Genomic DNA, 19,195 nt, shown 5'->3' on the forward strand with positions numbered 1-19,195 from the left:
TATAAACAAGCTAATACATATAATGCACTTAGAAAACTGCTTAGTATATAGAAAATGCCCAAATTTTACCTGTTATTTTTAATAAAATATTTGTATTTAAAATTTTTTGTATCTTCTATGTCATTTTATTTAGTCATTGCTTATGTTTTCTATTTTCTACATCTTGCACTGGACACTGGCTTAGACTCACTATAGACTGAAGATCTTTTATCCAAGTCAAAATAGTTTAACTATTTGATATAGAGAGAGCCACCCTCCAACTAATGAATTATTGTTGTTCCTTTTACAGCATCTCAAATATAAAAGTTTGGTTGCATCCTACATGTCTTTTTTTTCTATCTTGTTCCTCCTGTCCCTTCCTCCGATTCTTTTTTCCCCCTACTTCTATTTTACATTCAGGAGTGGGTACATTTACAGGTTTGTTACTTGAGTAAACTGTGTGTTGCTGAGGCTTGGTTTACGAATGATCGCATCACCAAGGTAGTGAGCATAATACCCAATGGGTAGCCATCCGGCCAACTCCCCGCTCAAGCAGTCCCCAGTGCCTGTTTTCCCATCTTTGTGTCCATGTGTATTCACTGTTTAGCTCCCTCTTATAAGTGAGAACCTGTGGTGTTTGGTTTGCTTTTCCTGCATTAGTTCACTTGGGATAATGGCCTCCAGCTGCATCCATGTTGCTGTAAAGGTTCTATGTCATTTTAACCGGAAGACAACTTTGTGAGGAAGTCAGCACTGTTGTCACCCATCTCCCCCATTACAAAGACTGTGAATTAAAGACACATTAATATGTTAAACAGCCTTAGGTTTTAGGAGTAGTATCACGCCATGGTCCACTGTGATGACACTATATCTGTGGTTAGATGTGTTTAGCTCTAAGAACCATGCTTGAAAGAACCACTGACCAAGAGGTCCAGGACCGGAGAGAAAGACTCATGATGGGAGAGAAAACATACGACTATTAGAGAATCTAGTCATGTCATCTGCAGAAGAGACAAATCAGAGGCATCATACTTTTTGATAAAGAAGTAAATAAAATAGCTTTTTTTCTTTCATCTCACCTTGTTAATCAATATTTATTTTCCACAAGGTTTCTCTTTTAAATTATCATTCTAGTATTCCAAAAGTTAAGTAACCTCAATAAGACTGCCTGATCTTCATTATGGTACTACTTAAAAATCCCTTTAAAAGACAGTCATCAGCAATGAAATAGACTTATTTCCATGGACTCATGCCTATATCGATTCTCTAGCTGTTAATTTGTTTAGGGTTCTCATCTAAATATCACTGTCTCAAAGAGCTACTAAGCTCTTTGCTTCTTAGTTTCTTAGCAGATTAATCATGTCTCTTTTGCCCGATAGAAATTTAATAAAGCTAATTATGTGTTTATTGTGTTTTCCTAAGAATTTCATTTTAATGGCTAACATAATGTTTTATTTTTAGAAGGGAAACTGATTGATCTTAACCAAATGGTGGATTCAAATGAAATATGTTTTGATAAGACAGAGCAAAAGTAGAACATTACTAAATAATTATGGTACAGCCACACAATGGAAATACTGTACAGCTATGGCAAAGAATAAGACAGATATGTACTAATATTAATAGAGAAAGAAGCTAATCATAGAAGAACATAATAACAATCCTATTTGTGTGGGGAAAAAAAACAGCAACAAAAAGAACTCAGAGGAGAAACAAATACATGTTCATATACATGGAAAAAATATCTGAAATGACCATTGTGCCACTGTAAATAGTGATTACATTTGGGAAGGGGGCTTGTTTGGCTGGAGGGAAAAATAGAAACGTTTATATTGTAGTATTTTCTCTACTTTTTGAATTTTTAGAGGGAATGTATTAATTTTATAATTTAAAAAGGAGCTATTGGGGGGAGAATGGTGAATAAATGTGAAGTAACTGATATTGAGACTGGTTAAACTGAGAAAATACATATACAATACTTTATTTTTGAAGCCAGACCTGGACACAGGAAGTTAAAAAAAATTATAAAGATGATATGTGGAACACATGAGTTCAGAGAGGTAGTACTTACAAAACTGCTTACAAAACTGACGGTACATTGAGCAATCTTACTACTAAAAGTAGAGTACAATTTGTCACCTGATAGCGTATGCACATGCACACACAATTTTCTCATTCAGGACAGATCCAGAAACGAAGAAACTGATTTACATTGCCTGGCTAAGGTAGGGTGACCAACCGTCTTTGTTTGCTGTGATCAGTGGGTTTCCTAGGATCAGGAATGTACTGGGCAAACCAGGACAAGTTGGTCATGGTAATCTAGAAAGCCCCAAAGGAGTTGGTCTAGGCCAAACTGGATCTTCATCTTAAAGAAAAACAAAATATACTATATGTCGCAGTTTAGAGAGCTCTCTGAGGACTTATAGCTTCACAGTTGTGATTTTATTCTTTCTTAGGAAATGCGTCGAACATCACACATGCTTGTATTGAAGTGTCAGTGTAAATCTGTCACACAAATTTAAATTCACCATGTTGGATTATCCTTGTCCTCTCTTGACCTTTAGCAATATAAATCAAAAGCTGACAATAACTCTCATTCATTATTTTTTTTTAAATACCCTACTATATGTAAGGTACTTTGCTAAGCCTTTAAAATTCTCTTTTCTCAGTGAACTCACAGTGAATTAGGAAACAGATACATAAGTAAATAACTATTGTTTTGGCACATGTGTAAGAGTGAAAGATTGTGGCAAGTGGTTTTCAGGACCAGTCTTTTTTCTTTCAAAAAGTATTGTCAAGGCCCAGCGTGGTGGCTCTTGCCTATAATCCCAGCACTTTGGGAGGCCAAGGCAGGTGGATCACTTGAGGTCAGGTGTTCATGAATAGCCTGACCAACATGGTGAAACTCTGCCTCTACTAAAAATACAAAAATTAGCGGGGTGTGGTGGTGGGTGCCTGTAGTCCCAGCTACTTGGGAGGCTGAGGCAGGAGAATTGCTTGAACCTAGGAGGCGGAGGCTGCAGTGAGCCGAGATCACCCCATTGCCCTCCAGCCTGGGCAACAGAGCGAGACTCCATCTCAAAAACAAAAACAAAAACAAAAACAAAAGTATCGTCCAAAGACAGAACGAGAAGAAAAGAGGTAATTATTTGGAATACTGGTATTTTGGAATCTCGTTTAAAAATCTTGTTTAACAATAATAATAGTCCTAAGAAATTAAAAATTAATATTTCTATTTTATGCTCTTAGATGAAAGGTGAGCTGGATGCTAGGCTATTCTGTCTAGATGGTAGTTATAACTTGAAGAGCTTCCCCAGCATGATCAGAGCAAGGAAACCTTTTCTCCTGTACCCAGCAGCCATTCGTGAGATAACAACATATATTTTATATTAAAATGTAAACGCTAAAATTACATTTGGAGTAAATATGTAATAATACATCTAGACATACTGATAGTTGTCATGATTTTATTGCTCAGTGGGGAAAACAAAAGATGTAGTAATTAAATTTTTATATTCTCGGCACGTAACAGTATATAGGTCTTCCAAAGCAGATAGCTACATTATGAATCCATAAGAACTTTTAATTCTAATATTAATCCTTAGGAAGATTTTACTTTCCATCACTGTTTGGATTTATTAAGAAGTTATGTGTGAAATTAAATATTCATATTTTGTTACTAACTTAATTTTTCAGAAGTTACTTTAATTCTCAGTGGTTCTAGCTAACTGATAATTGTGGCATTTGAGTTGCATGAAGTGGAGTGGAGTGGAGTGAAGAAAGGGGAGAGGAAAAGGTGAAGTCAGAAAGCTGCGGGGTGGAATGAAGTCAGGGAGATTGTTTACGGCCTTCTGGAACATTATAAAGACTTCAGTTTCTTCTTAGAGTAAGAAGAAGACCCATTGGAAGATATTGAGCACAAGATTTGTATATCTAACTTAGGTTTTAACAGGATTTCTCTGCTGTCATGTTGTGTTAATCTAAGGGGATTATACTGGAAGCAAGGAGACCTAGTAGAAGGCTGTCGCCACCAGCCAGCTGAGAGGGATACTGTCATTAAGTTGGTGACAGCAGATGTAGTGAGAAGTGATTGGATTCTGGATATGTTTTGGAGGCATAGCCAAGAGAAATAGTCTGATGGGGTGAGCATAGTGTGTGGGAAAAGAGGGGAATCAAGAAAGACTCCCAAAGTTTTTGGCCTGAGTAACTAAAAGGATGGAGTTGTCATTAACAGGAGATTCTGCAGCGTACGTTTCAAGGGAAGCACTAGGGGGAGCTCCATTTTAGACACGAGAAAAGCATGAGAAGTCTTACATATATCATGTAGTGATGTCCATAGGCAGCTGGATTATAGCTCATAACTATATGTCATTTACTCCATATAGTAACCAGTAACCTCCAGAGTATGGAAGTTAGCAAAGAGAACTAGGCTGGAGGTATAATTGGGGAATTGTCAGTTCATGGGTGCTATTTAAAGCTACAAGACTGCATGAGCTCACCAAAGGAATGAGTTAGACAATGTAGAAAAGAGGTATAAGGACAGACTCCTGGAGTACTCCAATGTCAAGAGAATGAAAAGCAACCAGCAAGGACTGAGAAGGGGTAACCATCTAGGGAGGAGGAAAACGAGGAGTGTGGTACACTAGATGCCAAGGAGGAAAACATTTTAAGGAGGAAGAAGTGATCAGTGATACCAAATAATGCAGATAAGGTCAGATAAGATATAATGACTGACAAATGACCACTAAGAAATAACACAAGAAAGTTCTAGCCAGAGCAATCAGGCAAGAAAAATAAATAAAAGGCATCTGGATAGGGAAAAAAAAACAAGTCAAACTACCTCTCTTCACTGACACTATGATTTTATTCTAAGTATAAAAAACCCTAAAGACTCCACCAAAAGGCTGCTAGAACTGATAAACGATTTTAGCAGGGTTTCAGTATACAAAGTCCATGTACAAAAATCAGTAACTTTTCTATACACCAATAGCATCCAGGCTGAGAGTCAAATCAAGAGCTCAATCCCATTTACAGTAGCCACAAATAAAATGAAATAGCTGGGGATATAGCTGTCCCAGAGAGATGAAAGATCTCTACAAGGAAAACTATAAAATACTACAGAAAGAAATCAGAGATGATACAAACAAATGGAAAAATATTCCATGCTCATGGATTAGAAGAATCAATATCATTAAAGTGGCCATACTGCCCAAAGCAGTTTACAGGTTCAATGCTATTCCTATCCAACAAGCAACATCATTCTTCAAAGAATTAGAAAAAACTATTCTAAAAATCATATGGAACCAAAGAAGAACCCGAAGAGTCAAAGCAATCCTAAGCAAAACACATAGCCAGAGGCATCACACTACCCAAGTTCAAACTATACTGTCAGGCTACAATAAAGAAAACAGCATGGCACTGGTACAAAAAACAGACATAAACCAATGGAATCGAACAGAAAGCTCAGAAATAAAGCCACATACCTACAATCATCTGATCTTTGATAAGTCCAACAAAAACAATTAATGGGGAAAAGACTCGCTATGCAATAAATGGTGCTGGGATAGCTGGCTAGCCATATGCAGAAGAATGAAATGGGACCCTTACCTTTCACCGTATACAAAAGTTAACTTTATATGGATTAAGAATTTAATTATAAAACCTAAAACTATAAAAATTCTAGAGAAAAACCTAGGAAATACCATTCTCAGCATCAACCTGAGCAAAGAATTTTTGGCTAAGTCTCCAAAAGTAGTTGTAATAAGAATAAAAATTGACAAGTGGGATCTAATTAGAGAGCTTCTGCACAGCAAAAGAAACTACCAGCAGAGTAAATAGACAATCTACAGAACGGGAGAAAATATTCATAAACTATGCATCTGACAAAGGTCTAATATCCAGAATCTATAAGGAACTTAATTCAAAGCAAAAACCAACCCCATCAAAAAGCAGGCAAAGGACATTAACAGACATTTTTCAAAATAAGACATACAAGCAGCCAACAAACATATGAAAAAATGCTTATCATCACTAATCATCAGAAATGCAAATCAAAACCACAATGAGATACTGTCTGACACCAGTCAGAATGGCTGTTATTAAAAAGTCAGAAAACAGTAGATACTGGCAAAGTTGCAGAGGAAAAGCAATGCTTATACACTGTGGAATACAGTTTGGAAATTTCTCCACTTAAAACAGAGCTACCATTAGGCCCAACTATCCCATTACTAGATATATACACAAAGGAAAATAGATAAAGATACATGCAGTTGTATGTTCATTGCCATGCCATTCACAATAGCAAAGACATGGAATCAACCTAGGTGCCCATCAGTAGTGGTGGACTGGATAAAGAAAATGTGGTATATATACACCATGGAATACCACACAGCCCTAAAAAAGAATGAAATCATGCCCTTTGCAGCAGTATGAATGGAGCCAGAGGCCATTAACCTAAACGAATTAATGTCGGAACAGAAAACTACATAGCACATGTTCTCACTTATAAGTGGGATCTAAACATTGAGCACATGTGGACATAAACATGGGAACAGTAGACATTGTGGACTACTAGAGGGGGGCGACACAGGTTCAAGAGCAAACTACCTATTGGGTACCATGCTCACTACCTGACTGCAGTATACCCATGTAACAAACCTGCACATGGCCCCCTGTATCTGAAAGTTAAATTTTAAAATGAAAAAAAAAAAAAAAACTTAAGTATATAAGCTACTTAATAAGATGATGATAAATAATAACATTTGTTGAGTTTTTCCAGTGTGATAAATACTGTATTGTGTGCTTTGTACAGTTATCTTTAATCTATAAAACATTTCTGTGTGATAGGGATTACAATTCACAGATACCGGAAGCCAAGACCCAGAGACATTAATAAATTAAACGCAAATACCTAGTAAAATGTCCAAAGCCAGAATGTAAAACCAAGATTTAAAAGCCTTTATTCATTTTCTCATACCATGCTTCCTGGACTTGTGTTGAAGCCACAGCTTTGCAAAAGGCTTATCAGTTGTCACTATTTTAGCTCTGCCTTACATGCATGGTTGTATAGGAAAAGTTAAAACTACCTGAAATGCTTTATACTGTACCACAAATCTATATGATAAAAGGCAAAGATAGACAAATTCAAGTTTGTTTTTTCTTATAGCCTGAATCCAAGAAGAGATCTTTGATTTATGGGACTTCCTTAAATAAGACCTTTTTTTCTGTTAACATTTTGTGATATGAAAATATCAGTGATAACATTTATCTTACCGCAGAATAATATTTAGTTTTTGTATTTGTCTTTTAAAATGTTCCTAACAGGAACATCTGTTTTTAAAATAAATCAGAGGTGTACAAACTGGCAGTGATTGCTATGCTGTGTATGTGTGTGTCCTAAATGTTTGATACTTGTGTTTACTAGTTTACAACCATCATCGAATTATCTAGTAACATGTGAGAGTATGTTAGAACTGGGGCTGCCTTATTTATCTAAAACAAATGATACTCTGTTAATTATCCTAGCAATTAGAAAATTACTTTTACCACTGCTTTGCCATTTGGCAGTTGAGATATAAATTTGGCATTGTGGTAACCATTCACTAGGTTTGGTCCTAGGGTATGTGGTTTTTTTGCTTTGGATCAGGAGACAGCATTTGGTAAATAGCAGTTGTAAATTTCTTTTTTCCCAAAGTTTGAAAAACCTCAGGGCTTTTAATGGCATGAGTTTGCGCAAATCATCCTTTTTTTTTCCTCAATTTGTCTGTGCTTTTTCTCTTTGCAGTCTGCCATTTTCTCAAATTTATTGCATGCATTTTATTTATTTTTATGTGCCTTCTAGTGATGCTATATACGTTGCAGGATTAGCATTCACATTGGAATGATGACTTGGAAAGTCTCACCCAGCTTGTTCTGCACTCACTCTTCCTGTGAATTCACCACTCTCGTAGCTCAGCTACTCCTACTTAGATGCTGCTGCCACTTTGCTGACGGTGTCATTATTTCTCTCTTGGATTAGTCCTGTGCCCTTCTGTTCAGGCCTTCCTGCCATAGAGTTTGCTCTCTCTCTTCAATTTTATTCTTCGCGTAGTAACTAAAGTGATCTTTCCAAGACTCTAATCTTAAGTAACTTTCTGCTTCAAGTCTTTCAGTGATTTCTCATTATTCTTAGGCTCTCCCCAGTCTCATACACTACACTTAGCCACTGAATTCTTCTTAAGTTTCTCAAATATACCTTGTCCACTGAATATTAACATGGATTCTTCACATAACCTGGAATAAAGTTTCTTATTCTTTTGCCTCAGTGATTTTGTTTATCCAAAGTCTCAGTTGGAAAGCATTTCTTCTGAGAATCTTCCCTGACCCCGTTTCCCTCTGCTTGCCTCTAGCGTGGTTTAGACCAGCATCCTCCAGCCTTCCCGGGTGTCCTGAACTCCCCTTCCACAGGATTTGTCCACATCCACAGCATTTATATTGTATTGCCTGCTTTCTCTAGTGACTTGACTCCTCAAAATGTAGACTTCTGTTTCCTCATCCTTTGCCCTTCTGAATAAAGAATTCATTTATATGCATTTCCTTAAGAGAACCACACTTGGTGTGATTTTGAGGAAGAAGAAGATCCATAAGTGCAAAATACTGATTTTGCTTTCCTTGTTTTCAGTGCTATCCCTAGCACTTAACATGGTGTCAGATACGTGATAGAAATTCACATATTTTAGGTGAATGCTAGTGATGACCAGATTTTTGTTTTAGCCTTAACCTCCTCTGAATTCTAGTGCCATATGTGTAAGTCTCTCTCTGACATTACCACTGGGGTATCATCTAGGCACTTTAAATTCAGTAAACCCAGACCTCACATTATTTCCCTCTGGGCTCTCCTCCTTTCCCCTCCACTCCTTTCTTTTTCTTTTGTTCTTCTGTCATTGGCATTTCCAAACTGGAAACTACTCTCTCTCTCACTAGCTAGATCAGTCATTTGTCAGAGGCTATCAATTCTGCTTCCTAATAGTTTTTGAAAACTCACCCTTCAACTCCATTTTTTCACAGCTACTTTATTTCAGACTTCCTGTCACTTTCTACCTTAATTACAGAACCTGCTAATTTATTTGAGTTATACAAATTTCAGTAATTTAAAAACTAAATATATTACTGTTTTCAAAGCATTGTAAATCTTACAATTAAATGATTTTTTTAATCTGAAAACTAGTTAGATTTTTCCTATGTTTTGTCCTTTTAAATAAACTGTAGGTTTTCATATGTATTCATTCATTTGGGAACTTTTGTTCATTTTTAGGAATAAGAAATAAAAGTTATTGAATCAACTTTATACCAAGAAAGTTATGTAAAAGATAATATGAAAATGGAGCATCTTTTTGTTCATAAGCAAGAAAGATGTGACCCTTTTTATGTAATATTAAATATTAGCTATGTGCTATACCAGCTTGCTGACTTACTGACCAGTCCTCCAAAGCAGTCCTTGTCTGTGGAGGATGTTTTCAAAGTCCAATTCAGTCATGAAAGTGGTCCAAGATAGAGTAAGAGGGACTAGATTTACCTTGCTTCCTGAAACTCTGAGAATAGACAAAATGTATGAAACTGGTTGTCAGACATTGAGCATCAGGCAGTACATGGTACTTATCCCTGAGAGAAGGTAACAACTCCAGCTTACTGCCTCCAAAAAATTTCCAGGCCTTAACACAAGGAAGGGAAAACCAGGAGGAACCTGATGGTCTCCCTGAGTTGAGGAGATGAAATTGGGAGTTCGGGGAGACTAAGGTGGAAGGAGTTAGCAAGTCAGTGGGTCAGGAAAGGGAGATCCACACAGGGTCCCCTTATAGTGTTCAGATAAGTAATGATTAATACATGGGTGAGGAAACTGCTTGAGGCTAGTAAAAGAACCACATAGAAAGATTAGAGGTGACAAGCCTAGGAACACACACAGGTCTGTAATAGTTTCTGTTGCCACCAGCCAGAGTAAAAAGCCCTCATAATTCACTGGATGTCATCAAAGGACAATGCGTCAGTAGTGGGGGAAAATCTGTCCTACACTAAAGGCTGCTCTGGCCCTGCCTACTAAAGCCTAGAAGCAAGCCTTGAAATTAACCTAATATTTGTGTAATTGAAGTCCCTAGTGGGAATAATTCCCTAGTGAGAGGGAGCAGGAAAATATCTGATGAAATCATAGCTAAAAATTTTCCAAGTTTGGTGAAAACTGTATAGGTCTAAGAAGCACAGCAAGCTCTAGTGGTGGGTATGCATGCATGTGCATGCGAGCGCGCACACACACACACGAAGAAAACTATACCAAGGCGCATCATAATCAAATTGCTTAAAGTCAGTGAAATATTAACGTAGAGAAAATATTAGCATATCTGGGGCGGGGGGGAACATGTACAAAGGAGCAAAGATAAGGATAATAGATTTCTAGTCTTGAAACAAAGCAAGACAGAGGACAGTGGTACAACATCCTTAAAATATTAAAGGAAGGAAAAAAGTTACCTTGATTATCCAGCAGAAGTATTTTTCTAAAATGAGGGTGAAATAAGAGTCCTGAAAGTAAGTTGATTCTCCCTGATGGTATCATTTGTAGTAACATTTGACATGGATCTCAAAGCAGAAACTTAACTGGATATGTTTGATGATACAAAAATTTTAATTGCCTATTTTTATATGGCATTTTACATTTTAAAAAAGCACGGTGTCTCACCCCTGTAATCCCAGCACTTTGGGAGGTGGAGGCAGGTGGATCACTTGAGGGTCAGGAGTTCCAGACCAGCCTGGCCAACATGATGAAACCCCATCTCAACTGAAAATACAAAAATAAGCTGGGTATGGTGGTACATGCCTGTAATCCCAAGTACTCTGAAGTCTGAGACAGGAGAATCACTTGAACCTGGGAGGCAGAGGTTGCAGTGAGCTGAGATTGAGCCACTGCACTCCATCCTGGGCAACAGAGTGAGGTTCCATCTAAAACAAGCAAACAAACAAAAATGTGTTTCTATATGGGAGAAAACTTTACAGTAGTTTTCCCTTATCCTTGGGGGATACGTTTTGAGAGCCCGGTAGATGCCTGAAGCCTTGGATAATACCAAACCCTATATATGGTTTTTTGATCTCATAACTGAGATGGCTACTAAGTGACTAATATGTAGCATCTTCATTGTGGATATGCTGGAGGAAGGGATGATTCCCATCCAAGGTGGGACAAAGTGGGCAGATTTCATCAGGCTACTTAGAATAGTGCTCAGCTTAAAACTTACAAATTGCTTCTGGAATTCCCCACTTAATATTTTCAGGCTAAAATTAACCACAGGTAAGTGAAATTGTACTGTATTTTCACAGGTTTTTCAGGTAGCGAGAATGAGTGATTTTATCTCCATTTTACACATGAAGAAGCTGAGACACACGAGTAGCATGACTTTCACTGGGTTGCATAAGATCCAGGAATGTGATCAGGTTTCCTGACTTCCTGTTCAGGACTGTTCTCATCTGAATGGTCTCCTCATTGATAGCTGTGCATCGTTCAAAATATTTTCTAAACTTAGAGACTGACAGAATATGTAAAATGTATGAAATATCTCTAAAGCTATAATAGATAGTACAATATTTAGTAATTCTTTTGTATCTTCACATTTGAAATAGGTGAAGAAAATAAATTAAAAATCTTATTAAATCCCAGGACCCCAAATAGAAGACAGGAAAAATGAAAGAGAATGCATTGAAGTATATTAAAGCCTGTATGAAAAACCCGTTATGGTATTTAAACTTTAAATTAGCAAAGGTGGAAAATTGCTATGGTTGCAGAGAAGTTTTTAATTAAAATGAAGTTATTTCTGATTCTTTAAAAAAAGGTGAGGAGAAGTTTGATTATTTTAATTACCATATTAAATTTTAGCAGAGAACCTTCTAATAACTTGACTCAAAATACAATGTGGCAGAAATTAGCTGGGAAGAAACTGTATTCCTCTCTTGTATTTATACTGTGTATGTGGTACATAAAATAGAAGAATTAAATGCTACCTTGGTATATTTCATTGCACCCAGTATAGCAAATTAGTTTTGGCCATTACTAGCAGCCATACAGAATGAATAAGGCCCATTGTCCTTTTTGTTTCCACTGAAGTTTGTTCAAATTGTTCTTTAGGGATGTTTTTCAGTCTTTCCTATTAAATAAATTTCGAGAGCTTGATCTTTAAAGTTTTATGGTAGAACTGGGATTTAAAAGTTAGAACTTGGAAGGAGGACAGGATTTAAGTAGGATAAGGAATAGTTAATAGGAAGCATGTGTCTTAGAACAGTGAGAATGTTTCATGTTGGAAAGAAACAGGAAATCATGTAGAAGAGGTAGGGTAAGGTTTGATTACTGATGGCCTTAAAAAGCAAGTTAGGGAAATAGGTGGATGTCACTAACGTTACTATTGACTCCTGAGGACAGTGAATTATCTCTCATTAAGTTATGAAATGTGAATTGTTGACATTTCAGTGCAGTATTTTTGTGTCAGCTTTCATTGTGTTTAAATCTGAAACGGCAAAGCAAGGATTTTTTTTTTTTTTTTTTTACCTGAAAAGGGGATGTGTTTTTCTTTTCTAGTCAACTCCTTTACATCTAGCAGCGGGCTACAACAGAGTTCGAATAGTTCAGCTTCTTCTTCAGCATGGTGCTGATGTTCATGCAAAAGACAAAGGGTAGGTCTATCAGTTTACTTCTTTTCAATGCTTTGTTTTTGTCTGATACTCTGAACTTTTAAAACACTAGACAAAGTCATATGTCCCATTTGTTACGGCTTATATAACATTTTAAGAATGTTCACAACTCTGATTTCAGGCTTTATTTTCATGTACCTACTTAATTAAGGATATTTCTCATAATAATTTCCCAAATCAATTTAATTTTATCACAGTTCTGTTATTTGAAGTTGAAATTGTGTCTCAATTGCAGTTACTGTTTTTCAACTCTTTAATTGCATTTTAGAAAAATAAAACAAATTGAAAATTATGAAAATCCAGTAGCATAGCTATCAGATTCAACCAATAGTAAAGGATCATCCTTTATTGATAAACCAAAATCATAAGTATACAATATCAATTTTTTTTTCTGATGAAATCTTGGACATCTAAACTGAGAAAACCTAGAAGGTTGATGTGAGGGGATATAGGTGGTAACCAAGAAAGCAGTTATGTCACTTATTTTACCAATAGGTGAATTTTTGAAAACTGTATCAGTTTCCTGTAAAGTCTCCAGGGATATGTGAACATTGGGTTTGCTATCCTATGTGGTGGACTAACATTTCTCATTGCCCCACTTTAAGATCTAAAAGATAGTTGCCCCTACTGGCCAGGTAAGGTAGATTATGTTACAGTCTTGTGATTGACAGCATAAAGAAGAGATGCCCTAGAGGAGCGCTGCTTTCACTTTGCCCCTCCCCAAGTTAAGAAACATAAAAATGAACTCAGTACTTGAGACACTTATCAGAAGAATTCATCCATTTCATATCTGCTTTTTATAGATACCTGGTGCTGCTCTCTTGCCTGCACCAGGTTTTGTGCCATATGTGGATGGTGTCCCAGTAGTATAGGGGCATAAATGCCTGATGCTCTTGTACGTCTCTATTTCCTTGTGCATGTCTGAAAACAGATGGGTGTATAATAGGTGAGTCATCAAGAGACGTACACCACAAAAAAGGGATTTTTTGGCTTACTTAGAATAGTTTGATATGCAAGTTATAATAGTTTGGATATTTGATTATTTTGCTAGAAATTACCATAAAAGTGAATTAAAATGGTGGAATATTTCAGTTCACTACCAATTAACATTTATTTCTTGTAAATACTTAATATATAATGCATGTATTTGTCAATTAGCATATGATCTTCCTTTCGCTAAAATGTTCTTCTATTTGGTATTTTTTTCATTATCTTCAAGGATTACATACAAAAAACAAGATAAATACAAAAGGTGTAAACATAAGCTATGCTTTGAATTACTTTATTTTATTAAATACTTTAAAATATTTTAAAATATAATTGTATTGGGATTTATTGGATTTTATTTATTTCTTAGTACTTCATGGATAAATAAGTTGTTTGACATTTAAGTATTTTAATTTGCCTTTTTTCATTTAGTGGACTTGTGCCTCTTCATAATGCATGTTCATATGGACATTATGAAGTCACAGAACTGTTATTAAAGGTAAGAGAAATCCAGAACATTGAGCATCATTTGCTTTTTTTTTCTTTAACTTGTCATTACTTTCCATACTTTTGGCCTCATGAAAGTTTTTTTAGTTTTTTGAGTTTTTTTGTTTGTTTGTTTTGAGACAGGGTCTTGCCCTGTCACCCAGGCTGGAGTGCAGTGGCACAGTCACAGCTCACTGCAACCTCAACCTCCCAAGTTCAAGTGATCCTCCCACCTCAACCTCCCCAGTAGCTGGGATTACAGGGGTGTGCCGCCACACACAGCTAATTTTTATGTTTTTTGTAGAGACGAGATTTTGCCATATTGCCCAGTCTTGTTTTTTCAGATTTTAAGAGAATAAAATAAGTTTTTAAAAATATTACCATTGCCTTAAAAATTTTAAAACATTGCATTTAATTTCAGCTGTTTTTGAAAGGTGATATTAAAGAAATTAAAACACTTATTTGAAAAAGTTGTAACTGAAATTTACAGAGAAATAAATGTCTTTTGAGTTTTATTTGATCCAGTGAAATGATTACTGATCTAAAATGTTTTTTTCTCAATTCAGCATGGAGCATGTGTTAATGCCATGGATCTCTGGCAGTTTACTCCACTGCATGAGGCTGCTTCCAAGAATCGTGTAGAAGTCTGCTCTTTGTTACTTAGCCATGGCGCTGATCCTACGTTAGTCAACTGCCATGGCAAAAGTGCTGTGGATATGGCTCCAACTCCGGAGCTCAGGGAGAGATTGACTTGTACGTATTTATATCCCGAAATCATTATTGCATGTTATAAATTAGAATCTTTAATTTCTGTTGAGTTTTATCTAACTTAAGTAATAACCTTCCATTCTTATAAGTGTATTAATTCATAATCCTCATTTCTAATTGTATACTTTTCTTCATTAATTCCATGGGAATATTACATACAAACACTTTTTGTATACATTGTGTTTATTCGAGACTAGTTTTAATTCATATGTTGAGGCTCCTTTTTTGGTTTTTTGAAGGCTACTGAGGTTGAGTCAATCAGCATCCATTTCATGGATACTTACAATGTGGCAGGCACTAGAAATATAGCAGTGTACAAAGCATTAAAAAGCTCTGAGCTTCTGGGGCTTACATTCTTGTGCTATTGATAGTGACAGGTATCTAGCATTATTGAACCTTCTATGGGGCTTACATTCTTGTGCCACTGATAGTAATAGGTATCTAGCATTATTGAACCCTCACTATTCCCCGAGCCCTGCAAAGTTGCATAATCATATTTTTATTTACCATGTGTGTTATGACCCAAGTATAATCACTTGCCCATATCTAAGTGAGATCTTTAAAATAATTTGGTTGAGGTCATCTTCTGAATATATTACCAATACATACATGCAAATGTTTTTTAAATAAACTTTTGTTTTAGCATAGTTTAAGATATACAGAAAGTGTATGAAGATAGTACCCAGTTCTCGTATACTCCATACCCAGTTTCCCCTGTTATTAACATTTTTCTTTAATATAGTACCTTTGTCACAATTAATAAACCAGTATTGATACAGTATTAACTAAAGGCCATACTCTATTCACATTTCCTTAGTTTTTGCCTAAAGTCCTTTTTCTACTCTAGAATCTCATTCAGGATTCTGAATACTTCAGGATACCACATATATATGGTTTCACATCAAATACTGAGACATTTAATTCTACATGTGGGCATTTCAGGTTTAAATTAAGCTAGGTGTCACCTACCTCATTTTTAAGTTATCCTGTGGCTATATTCTGTCTTACATCCAGGATTCCAAGATGATTACACCTGAAAAAAATCTTTGCTAAGTTATCTCTTAAGGAAAAGGCATAGTCAAAATGATGCTAGCATTATTTATGTTTAAACAAGTTTTAAACTAGTTTATATTAAAACAGAAACAGTTCCCCACAATTTTGATCTTGTTTAAGTGGAAATTTGAACTTATTTTGGTATTCAAATAGGTGACGTCTACTAGATTACAGGCCAACACAAGCCAGATTGTAACTGGGCAGATGTCCTTGTAATGAATTCTTTCAGAAGTTCGTTTACTCGCTCCTACCCAGGTGTCTCTTGCCATATGTTATCTTGCATTACATAGTTTGCTTTTCTGTTTGTATGTTCTATCTTCCTAGTGAAATTTTGACTCTTAGACCTTTGGTTTTATTTTTCTTTCTCTTAGCCCCTGTGCAATTCCTTTTTACCTAGTAAAAATGTGTGATGCTATTTATATTTGGGCCTTTATCTACCTACCTGTAATCTAACACAGTGCATGGCATATAGTATGTGCCCAACAAGCTTATTGACTTTGAATTTGACTCAACTCAAAGTGTATTAATTTATCTTTTTCTGATTTCCTTTCTTAGATTAGACACTGGCTCAGCTTTATTCTTATGTCATCATTTGATTTTTTTCAGCCATTTTGTAAATTATGAGTATTATTAGAAGTTTTTACATTGTATTTTACTGATCTTATTCCAGTGAAGGCATTAAAATTTAACCTAAATTTTTAGTTTAATGAAGGGAGCAGTTACCTGCTTAGAGTTCTTTCCAACTTTCTCAGTATCCCCTTTGTTTTGATAACTGAGATTCTACCAAGGAATTGTCTGAAGAAAAGGATTTGACAAAATCGGACCTTCTCTAACTGCAGTTTTCATTATCATGTCTACTGCTTTATATTAGGCATTCACAATTACATATTTCTTTTAAAGAAGAATATACAAGAAACAAAGAAAAACAGTGTTTTCATTATGCCCATAGTTATAGTTGTAACATTTTATTACACACATTTTTTTCTGTTACTTGTCTTTTTTTTTTTTTTTTTTCCTTTTTCTTATGAGACAGGGTTTAGCTCTGTTGCCCAGGCTGGAGTGCAGTGGTGCAGTTATAGCTCACTGAGACTCTACCTGCAGGGCTCAGTTGATCCTCCCAGCTCAGCCTCTCTAGTAGCTGGTACTACAGGTGCATGCCACCATGTCCAGCTAATTTTTTTTTTTTTTTTTGTATGTTTTGTAGAGACGGGGTTTCACCATGTTACCCAGGCTGGCCTCAAACTCCTGGGCCCAAGCCATCAGGCCGCCCTGGCCTCCCAAATCCTTAGGTGGGATTACAGGCGTAAGCCACTGCTCCTGACCTCTTGTCTATTTTTTAATTGGTTGTTTTTACGAAGCCACATGAACCGGGTAGTTTGGGTTTTGTTCTTGTTTCAAAATACATTTAGAGATAAAAGCTTTTATGTATTTTATAAATATTAGTATTCAGGGTAAATTTGAGTAATTTACAGTTTTACCACTTTACTTAACTTTCCTGAAGTTTTCAAAACAGACCTTTATGTAATCTTTTGCATTTAGAAATTTAGAAGGACAACTATATAGCTGATAATTTTTTTTTATTCTCTAGGGTTTTTTTTAATATTAAGTATTTCTCAATGAAGTATTTTAAATTTGAAAATCAATTTGGACAGAAATCTTTACTTTTTTTCTAAAGAGCAGAGACAAGAAATATTTTACTTATTGTTATTTGAGAAAATATCATACTGTTTACTTGTATTATTGCATCATCATTTTTAAATTTTCCTAGTACTGCAGTCTATTGTTTATGTTTTTGTAAATTTGCTCATTTTTTTCTGAGCCACCTTTTTGGAGCATAAAGGAGTACATAATTGAAAAGGTAGAAATGCCCTTATCACTTTATATTCATACAATATTTGTTATTAGCAAAAAGGCCAGTATGATTTGCACTAAGTTTACGTTTCCCTAGACTGTTGACTCCAGCAAAACTATACATTTTGCCAGACATCAGTTCTCAGAACACCACCTTCCTCTGTGGTTGTCTGACCCCTGCTTCTTAATATATTTCACAGTTTATAATTCTCTCACTCCATGGGTCCCACATTTTATCATTTCACTGAAAATCTACAGTCTTGTTATTTGAATCTACTGGCTTACTTTCATCTCATTTGACCTTAGTTTTTTGTTTCTGAAGTTTCAGAGTCCTTACTTTCAGCAATCTAGCAGTGATAAAGAACCTCTAAAGAAGAAGTTATATAAAAATGTTATTTTCCTGACTCTGCAATGACTTATTTTATAAATATTCAGCATTCACGCCTTATCACATATTATAAATTGCCTGCCATATACCAAGCACTGTGCTAGGTAATGAGATTAGCATAGCTGATATGACAGTGTGATATGTCCTATGATGAGGCTAAATGCAAATGCTGTGGACTGCTTAAGAAGGAATGCTAACCCAATACTGGAAAAGGTCCGGAAAGCTCACCCAGAGTATCTGAACTGAGACCTTGAATGATGAGTAGTAATGAGGCATATATGTGCACGTGTGTCTGTGTGTGTGTTTTCTCTGTGTCTTTTGAGAGAGGGGGCAAATATGATGGGTCCCTGGGTCCCTCAGAGGAGAGGAGAGTAGAGAAAGGAAAAAAGGAAAAATACAGTACCATGCAGATTCAAAGACCTGGATGTGAGAGGGTCTGAAATTGTTGTGTAATGTATTAGGTCATACGTTATTTGCATCTTTAAACAGTTCCAGCATTTTGTTAATAAGTGGGCATATCAAAATGCAAGTAAAGTTTGTCAAAGATAAAACAAGACATTTTTAATAAGAATATTGGATTCTCATTCATGCAATTAATTTAGATACAGCTTTTCAAAAAAATCTCTCACCTGCTGATGAAAATAATAAACTGTTAATTGTTCTTTGAAAAATGTTCAAGTTCCGCTTTTCTCCCATATTTTAAGTCCTTTCCTTTTCTGTGTCAAGACCTAATCACCATTAATATTTTGGTGAATATTTCTGTAAATGTTTTCTACACCATTACTTATGGTGTACTTATGGTGGCAATAGTAGTAGCAAGAGTAGTGATAATACAAAAAAATGCATCAGCCTGTCCTTTCCTTTTTGAATTTTTGTGTACCACTGTATACTTTCATGTCAGTGTATGTAGACCTATCTCTTGTGTAAGAGCTAGAAAGTGTTACAGCATATGTGCGCACAGATTATTTAACTGGTTTCCTT

At 35.8% G+C, this 19,195-nt stretch overlaps 1 protein-coding gene across 2 annotated transcripts in view; it reads left to right on the top strand.

The window, feature by feature from the left end:
* TNKS (tankyrase) overlaps nucleotides 1-19,195 on the top strand; it is a 227,929-nt gene that overhangs the window by 133,948 nt on the left and 74,786 nt on the right. For both annotated transcript variants that reach the window (XM_050801078.1, XM_050801079.1), the window contains exons 6-8: nucleotides 12,569-12,663; nucleotides 14,101-14,167; nucleotides 14,721-14,907. In XM_050801078.1, the coding sequence (XP_050657035.1) occupies nucleotides 12,569-12,663; nucleotides 14,101-14,167; nucleotides 14,721-14,907 (349 nt within the window). The remainder of the gene's footprint in view (nucleotides 1-12,568; nucleotides 12,664-14,100; nucleotides 14,168-14,720; nucleotides 14,908-19,195) is intronic.

This window comes from Macaca thibetana, chromosome 8, assembly GCF_024542745.1.
Source record: "Macaca thibetana thibetana isolate TM-01 chromosome 8, ASM2454274v1, whole genome shotgun sequence".
Lineage (NCBI taxonomy): Eukaryota > Metazoa > Chordata > Mammalia > Primates > Cercopithecidae > Macaca > Macaca thibetana.